This window comes from Orycteropus afer, unplaced genomic scaffold (genome assembly GCF_000298275.1).
Source record: "Orycteropus afer afer isolate SDZICR_OR568_19922 unplaced genomic scaffold, OryAfe1.0 scaffold00762, whole genome shotgun sequence".
Taxonomy (NCBI): Eukaryota; Metazoa; Chordata; class Mammalia; order Tubulidentata; family Orycteropodidae; genus Orycteropus; species Orycteropus afer.
Window position 1 is genome coordinate 288,328 of NW_006922349.1, and position 8,400 is coordinate 296,727.

General features: G+C 38.7%; 1 protein-coding gene across 1 annotated transcript; it reads left to right on the forward strand.

The window, feature by feature from the left end:
- Nucleotides 1-303: 303 nt before the first annotated feature.
- On the forward strand, nt 304-1,278 carry LOC103211588 (olfactory receptor 2T3-like). The gene has a single exon (XM_007957568.1). The coding sequence runs from the start codon at nt 304-306 to the stop codon at nt 1,276-1,278; it is 975 nt and encodes a 324-aa protein (XP_007955759.1).
- Nucleotides 1,279-8,400: the final 7,122 nt, after the last annotated feature.

The following is an 8,400-nucleotide window of genomic DNA, read 5'->3' on the forward strand; positions in this document are numbered from 1 at the left end:
ATATATATATATATATATATATATATATATATATATATATATACACACACACATATATACACACACACATCTTGAAGGATGATACTGGAAAAAAGGTTAGGAAGGCCATGTATGTATGTCTGGAAGATATAAAAACAATGGTACCTACAGTGGTGATGGTTGCACAATGTGATGAATGTAATTAGTGTCACTAAGCTGTATATGTAAAATTGTTGAAATGTCAATCTTTGGGTATATATACACTCATAACAACAACAAAATGATATTTATTTTCTTTTCTAGGTGAACACGGTAAACTAAACCATGTACTCAGGGAATCAAACTTTTAAGAATCAAACATCAAGCATCTATTTCACCCTCATGGGATTATTTGATCAAACTAAGCATTCAGTCTTCCTATACACCTTGATCTTCATCTTTTTCTTGATAGCCCTAACTGGGAATAGTCTTCTCATTTTCCTGATCCTCTTGGACTCTCGCCTCCACAACCCCATGTACTTCTTCATAAGCCAGCTCTCACTTATGGACCTTGTGTACATATGTGTGACAGTGCCTAAGATGCTTGTGGACCAGATCATCGGAGATAATACAATTTCTCCTTTAGGCTGTGGGATCCAGATGTTCTTTCATCTGACCCTCTCTGCAGCAGAAGTTTGCCTCCTGGCTGCCATGGCCTATGACCGATATGTTGCCATTTGCAGACCTCTCCATTACCCACTGCTCATGACATCAAAAGTCTGCAAGCTCCTTGTGTCTGTTTGCTGGTTATTGGGCATACTTGAAGGTCTTGTTTTTACCCCCATTACCATGAGCTTCCCCTATTGTCAGTCCAGGAAAATCCTTAACTTCCTCTGTGAGTCTCCCGCCTTGATGAAGCTTTCCTGCTCTGACGTTTATCTCTATGAGAAACTCATGTACCTGTGTTGTGTCCTTATGCTTCTCATTCCCATGTCTATTATCGCCACCTCCTATGTCCTCATTCTACACCTCATTCACAGGATGAATTCAGCCGAGGGTCGTAAGAAGGCACTTGCCACCTGCTCCTCCCACATGATGGTAGTGCTGCCCTTTTTCGGTGCTGCCACCTACAACTACATGCTCCCCAGATCCTATCACACAGGTGAACAAGACATGAGTGTCTCTGCCTTTTATACCATTATCAGTCCTGTGCTGAACCCCCTAATTTATAGCCTCCGGAACAAAGACGTCGTTATTACCCTGAGGAGCATAATGCCATCAGTGATGAGAGTGAGAAAAGTTGTAAATGGGAAAATTTAAGCATGACAATCTACCTCTTCTTCTTCCTTCTTTCCTTTCCTTCCCTTTTTCTTATTCTCCCTTTTGGTTACTGGTCCCCAATGTGTTATCTTCTTAGAACAATACTTCCTCACATGCATGTAGTACTTCTGTTCACATAGCTACCTAATCCTCTCCTCATATTTATGTTCCTTAAGGTGCTTTTCTCTGTGTTGGAACAGTTGGCATCATGAAATTTGTAGTAAATGTCTTGTATTTTATCTCTCATTCCAATATAATTGACCATTTTAAATGTTATTTGTAAAGTTAATGGCTTAACCTTAGAAGTAGTTCACTGTGAAGTTTTCAGAACCTAACACAATCCTGGAATGGAGATTGACTGGTCTTTCTCTTTATAGAGCACTCTAAACCATAGTTGACAGGTGTAAGCCACTGATTAGTCATATCTGTAGTTGTATCTTTAGTAAGGAGACCAGGACATATTTTTTCCAAGTTTTGCAGGTTAGATTCATGAAGCAAAACCTACTCAGCCATAAAAACTATCTGGATTGAATGCTAATCCACACTATAGCTCCATGGAGGTAACAGTTTCATTTAATTTCATAGATCATAAGGTTATAAATAAAAGTGGTTTTGTATTCATGATTTTGTCTTTAACTAAAATACAAAGACCTTCCTTATGAACATTAGATATTTAGATAATATTAATTAAATTCTTTTATTTCTGAAGCAAAGAAAACCAACAAAATTATTTTGTACATATCACCAGACTTAACTTCCCCTAATTCGCTGTGAGTCGGGTCTGACTCGATGGCACATAACAACAACAACAACAACAACAGTATATATCAGGTTGCAAATCAAACACCTTAAAATTAATATTATGTTCATCAGCTTGTTGTTTCTTGGGAATTCCAGTGGTGTAGTCCCTAAGGCATTTGACTGATAACCAGATGGCTGGTGGTTCAAACCACCAGTCACTCCTCAGAAGGAAGATTGGACAATCTGCTTCCATAGAGATACCACCTCGGAAACCCAAGGAGGAGTCGCGCTATGACTAGTATAGAAGAAATCATGAAAGAAATTTATTTGCTCAGATGAATATTCAAGAAGGTGGTTAGAATCCCAACTTCCTTGAGTTATTATCGCTTGTGAAAGAACCCTCACCTTATTCTATTTACTACCCATTTCCCTCCTTTCTTCTTAATCTTCGTTCTGACTCCATCTGGACTTCTTAATCAGAGACTTGATATAAAGTTTATGTTCATATATGAAGTTAAATGAGCTTTGCTTGTGTTTCAAAATTGAATTCTAATAGCTCTAATTAAAATAGAACTTTTAAATTGAAAAACAAATTCAATCAGCATTTTGGGATTATGGGAAAATTATAATTTTTTTCCCCCTCCTCCACAAATACATGAAGAACACGTTCCTCAGCCTTAAGGGTCTTGAAATAGGAGATCAGGGGAAAACTGAAAGGGACTGTAGATGGGCCACCATAAATGAGTGAATGAAGAGCCACATAGGTAGGGAAATCACTTCTCTCACTGTCCCTGCCCATCTCTCTATCCATGTGGACCATTGATTGATGTGAACTAGAGAAATAACCCCAGAGAAAGAGAATACTTCCTTAGGGAACATACCTCCTGCTTGTGAGAAAGCACACAACCCCAAGCTTCTCATTTAAAACCAGCAAAGGAAACCTCCATGGGGGCCCATCAAAGCACTTCATGGGTGTCTGACAGCATTTGAAGCTGTTGGCTAGCAGACTGCTGCAAACTGCTACAGAAAATCCCAGAAATACAGTCTGTTCTCACAGCCAGGAACCTGCCTACCTGTATTCCTCATAGCTCAGGCCTCCAAAACCAAAGAGGCAGATCTCTCCAGAGGTCAGTGTTGCTCTGTCTGTCCCTCCACATGGTTGGTTCAGAGAACTGATGAGTGAGGTTTCTGAGTCAAGAAATGGGTTATTTGAATGGAAACTGAAATCACAGCCAACGTTCTACCAAAGGGCCTCTTATAGCAACAAGAATGACCTCAGGATGTACCAGCTCCCCTGCCATTCAGTGACTGTCCACTGTCAGATTACTTTGAATTGCTACAGAAGGTCCCCTGCAATAGAGTTTGTTCCCATAGGCTTCCCTGACTGTCTGCACACACCAGGCCTCTAAAATCAGCAGGACAAATTTTCCTTCAAATCAGTTTGGGTCTGTCTGTCCACCCCATCCTCAAGTTGACCCTGGGGACTGCTGACCAAAGCTGCTGTGAGCCACAAATAAGGTGCTTTGAATGAAGCCCACATAACTGACATATGTCCAGTGCACCTCTGATAGCAACAAGGCAGACAATCATGATTAGTGCCTAAGGAATTTGACAGCTAATCAGAAGGCTGGCAGTTCAAACCCACCAGTTGCTCCTCAGAAGGAAGATTGAGCAATCTACTTCTGTAGAGATAATGCCTCAGAAACCCAAGGAGGGATTGCTATGTATTGATTCAACTTGATGGCAGTGAGTTTTGTTGTTGTTGTGGTTTTTTGTTTTTTGTTTTTAGTGTTCTGATAAGGATCTTTGGTGGTGTAGTGGTTAAGACATTTGGCTGCCAACCAAAAGCCCAGTGCTTTGAATCCACCAGCCACTCCATGGAAAAAAGATGTGTCAGTCTGCTTCCTTAAAGATTTACAGCATTGGAAACTCAGTGGGTTTTGCTGTGAGTCAGAATACACTCTGGAAGTGAGTTCAGTTTTTGACTTTAAACCTCCCCCCTACTCAGTAATTGTTAGCCACCAGGCTATTGTAAAATACTAAAGAAGCATCCCTTCAGTGGAGCATGACTCTACAACCAGAACTCTGCATGCTGCACATAGGGGATACCACATAACCCTGGCCTCCAAAATCAACAGGAAAAATCACATTAGTGTCAGTTCAGATCTGTCTTTCCCTCTCCTGTCAGCATTAAGAACTACTGTGACCAAAGAACTGGGTGTCTTGAGTAGAGCCTACCAACATACCACACTTACTACCAATGAGGCCAATATATTACTGCTGGGGCTCTGACATCAAGAAGGCAGACATTGCTGTGGGTTTTTTAAGAACAAACCTATCCCTTTCCCACCTCAAAACTGTTCACTGATGGGCTGAAAATAATTCCTACAGTAAATTCCCTGCAGTGCAGTTAGGAAGAGAACTACTTGAGGTGAGATGGACCCTCCAACCAACACAGAGTTGTTAGACTATGAAATTAAGAAGAAAAATCTCAGAAGTTGGTCTGTGGAGGGAATCCTCTAAATGATGGCTCAAATATAAATGGCCATATCAGAGCAGGGATAGAAAAGCTAAAAAACCAAACTCACTGCCATGGGGTCAGATACAACTCTTAGTAACCCCTCCTCAGGTTTCCAAGGCAGTATCACTATGGAAGTAGATTGCCCAATCTTCCTTCTGAGGAGTGGCTGGTGGGTTTTAACTTCTGATAGCCTTCTGTTTAGCAAATACTTTAGGCACTATGCCACCAGATCTCCCAACAAGCAGGGATGGAAGCATTTGGCAAAACCTCAGGACAATGTTTACTTTTGCAGGGAGCTCAATGGGTATATGAGACTGAAAACATGGTTGCAGAAATATAGAAGGTAATGGAGTGAATGATACCACACAGAGAGTTACTATACCACCTGTGTGAAGATTGATTAGATTGTGATATCTCTCCTAAGTAGATGCATTTATCTCATTTTCTCTGGTATGTTTAGGAGGCACTGAAGGTTTAATACTGAGATCTTAAACTATCATGTTCTAGTGAAAACAGGGAGAGAAAAAGAGCTAGATAAGCATACATTTATAGAGAGAGAGATAGAGAGAGGAAATAGCAAGAGCTGAAGGCTCTCCCCAACTAAGAGTTTCTTGCAGAAAATAGTGTGGGCAAAAACACCAAGTAGTGGGGAGAAATGAGAAAGTTAGCACACTATAACATCCAATTCCCTAACAGAGATTCTCAATTGTTACACACAAAGATAAGAGAAATGAAGACCCACTCAAATTAATAACACAAAGAGAAATTGTAAATAAAGAAGCTCATGTTATGAACAGGAAGGGAGATTGTATTACAACAATGTTAACTATACTCAAGAAAACAGGAAAAATACAAAAGTAATAAGGAAAACAATGCATGAAAAGAAAAGGTTTTACAAAAGAGATCCTGTAACAAGAAATAAAATAGAAATATTGTAACTGAAGTAGACAATAACTGAAATGAGCTACACAATGGAAGTAATTAACAATACATTTGATCAGGAAAAAGAAAGATTCAGTGAATTAAAAGATGCAATAGTTGAAATTACAGAGGAGGAAGATCACCAAGACAAAAAAGCTCAAGACTGCTGAACACAGTTTAATGTAACTGTGAGAAAACATCAAGAGCAATAATATCTGCATCATGGTAATTTCCAGAAGGAGGTAAGAGAGAGTAAGTGACAGAAAGAATATTTGAAGAAATAATGACAGAAAATTCCCCATATCTGATGATGGACATGAATGCACAAATCCAGTATTTTCAAAGAATTCAAATAGGGGTAAACCCAAAGAGATATACACTTAGAGAAATCATAATCAGACTGTCAAACAGTAAAGATAAAAAAGAAAATCTTGAAATTAAAAAGAGAGAACCAAATAGTCACATATAAAGGATCATCAATAAAATTAAGCACCAATTTCTCCTCAAAAACATTGAGGACTGAAAATTGAATGAATATATAAATGTTGAGATTAAAAAAAAAAAAGAAAAGAAGAAAAAACAACTGTCAATCAATAATGTTATGTCCTTCAACAATGAAGGTGAAGTTAAAATATTTCCAAACAGACATGAAAGAGTTCATATTCACCAGACTATTCTACAAAAATAGCATATTGCCTAAGGCACTTGACTGCTAACCAGAAGGCTGGTGGTTCAAACCCATCAGCCACTCCTCAGAAGGAAGATGGGGCAATCTACTTCCATAGAGATACCGCCTTGGAAACCCAAGGAGGGGTCGCTATGAGTCGGGTCTGACCCGATGTCACATACAACAACAACAACATCCTACAAACACACACACACAAACACACACACACACACACATTAATGAGAGTCTTTCACAAGGAAAAGAAAAAATACTAGGAAGTTATTCAAAACTTTGAATGAAAAGTTAAGGTCTTGTTACCACAAATATAAGGGCTAATAATAAGATATTAATGCTTAGTAATTTTAATTATTTGCCCTTCATGCTTTTTAATCACAAATGTATAAAAACCAAAGATAAAATTATGTTACATGGCACAGGTTTAACATAAAGATATAATCAATGCTAGTGAAAAAAATGGTAAGGAAGGAATGGTACAGTAATAGAATTTTTTTTTCTTTAGGGTACTTTGGGTGAAAATTTACAAAGCAGATTTGTTTTACATCCAACAGTTCATGCACACTCGATTTCACAGCCCCAACTACCATCGCCAACCATAAAAACTCTCCTACTCTCTCCTCCCTGTGACTACTTCCTCCCTGTGCCTTTCTTGTCCATGATCCTGTCTTCCAAATTTCTCACTACCTAAATGGTGCCCCTCTGATGTCTCTCATGGCTGGTTGATCTAAGGGGTGTATCTCCCTCTAATATATTACTGAAGTTCAGCTCGTATCACTAACCTATTTGATGTTGTTAGGAGTAGTTATTACAGATATTGTGTCATTCCATCTCCTTGAGGGTCTTCCTTTTTTCCTTTAGCCCTCTACTTAACTAGGAGCTCTCGTGGCATAGTGCCTAAGGCATTTGATTCCTAACCAGAAGGCTAGCAGATCAAACCCACCAGCCACTCCTGGGAAGGAAGATTGGGCAGTCTACTTCTGTAGTGACACTGCCTTGGAAACTCAAGGAGGTGTTTCTGTGAGTCAAATCCAACTTGATGGCAGTGAGACTGGTTTTCTTTTGTCTACTTAACTAAGCTTGATGTCCTTCCACAGGGATTGGTCCCTCCTGATAACAACTCTAAAGTAAGTGAGACAAAGTCTTACTATCCTCCTTTCTAAGGAGAATTCTGGCTGTGCTTCTGCAGAGAAGTATTTCTGATGCTAAAAGAACATAAGGAAAAAAATGCAAACCTTGAGTTGCAATATTGAAGGATTCTGTGGGGAGAAAAAATTGAACAATACATTAAAACAATACCAGAAAGATGGAAAAATGTGCATTATTGACTACAAAAAGGCATCTGACTCTGTGAATCATAACAATTATGGGTAATAATCTGAACAATAGAAATTCCAGGATACTAAATCGTGCTCATGTGGAACCTGCACATAGACTACAATTGAGTTAAATGAGGTATCATTAATAGAAAAAAATCTTTGAAATTATGACAATGTATGGAATCAAATAACACAATACTAACCTAACAAAGGGTCAAGTAAGAGATCAAAAAAGACATAACAAATTACTTAATGACAAAGGAAAATGAAAACACAACACACCCTAATTTATAGGATGCAGCAAATGCACCACACAGAGGGAAATTTATAGCAATAAATGCTTATATGAAAAAAAGAAGAAATATCTGAAATCAATAAAATGCTGAACATAACTTCAAATTCTCTCAGAATCTAGAGTTTGCAGAGCCTTGAGGGTTATGCACATTCCAAACTATTGTCCTGATACAGTTCTTAAACCCTAAATAAAAAATGTCCCCAAAAGTCTACTTAAAACCAAATAGTAGCTTAATTAATAAATAATATCTGCCTTGTAGACCATGTTCTCAAGGAACTATCTATGTGAGAGCAATTTGCAACAACAGCTCAAAGTGGAACTCTCACACATTGGTTGTTATTGTTGTTGTAGTTGTTAGGTGCCGTTGAGTCAGCTCCGACTCAGGAAACTGTATAAATCAGAAGGAAACACTGCCCAGTCGTATGCCATCCTGACAATCCTTGCTATACTTGATTCCATTGTTGTAGCTATTTTGTCAATCCATCTCATTGAGGGTGTTCCCCTTTTTTGCTGATACTCTATTTTATCAAGCATGGTATTGTTCTCCAGGGAATGGTCCCTTCTGACCACATGACCAAAGCAGATGAGACAAATCAGGTCATTATAGCATCCAAGGATCATTCTGGCTGCACTTATTCCAGGA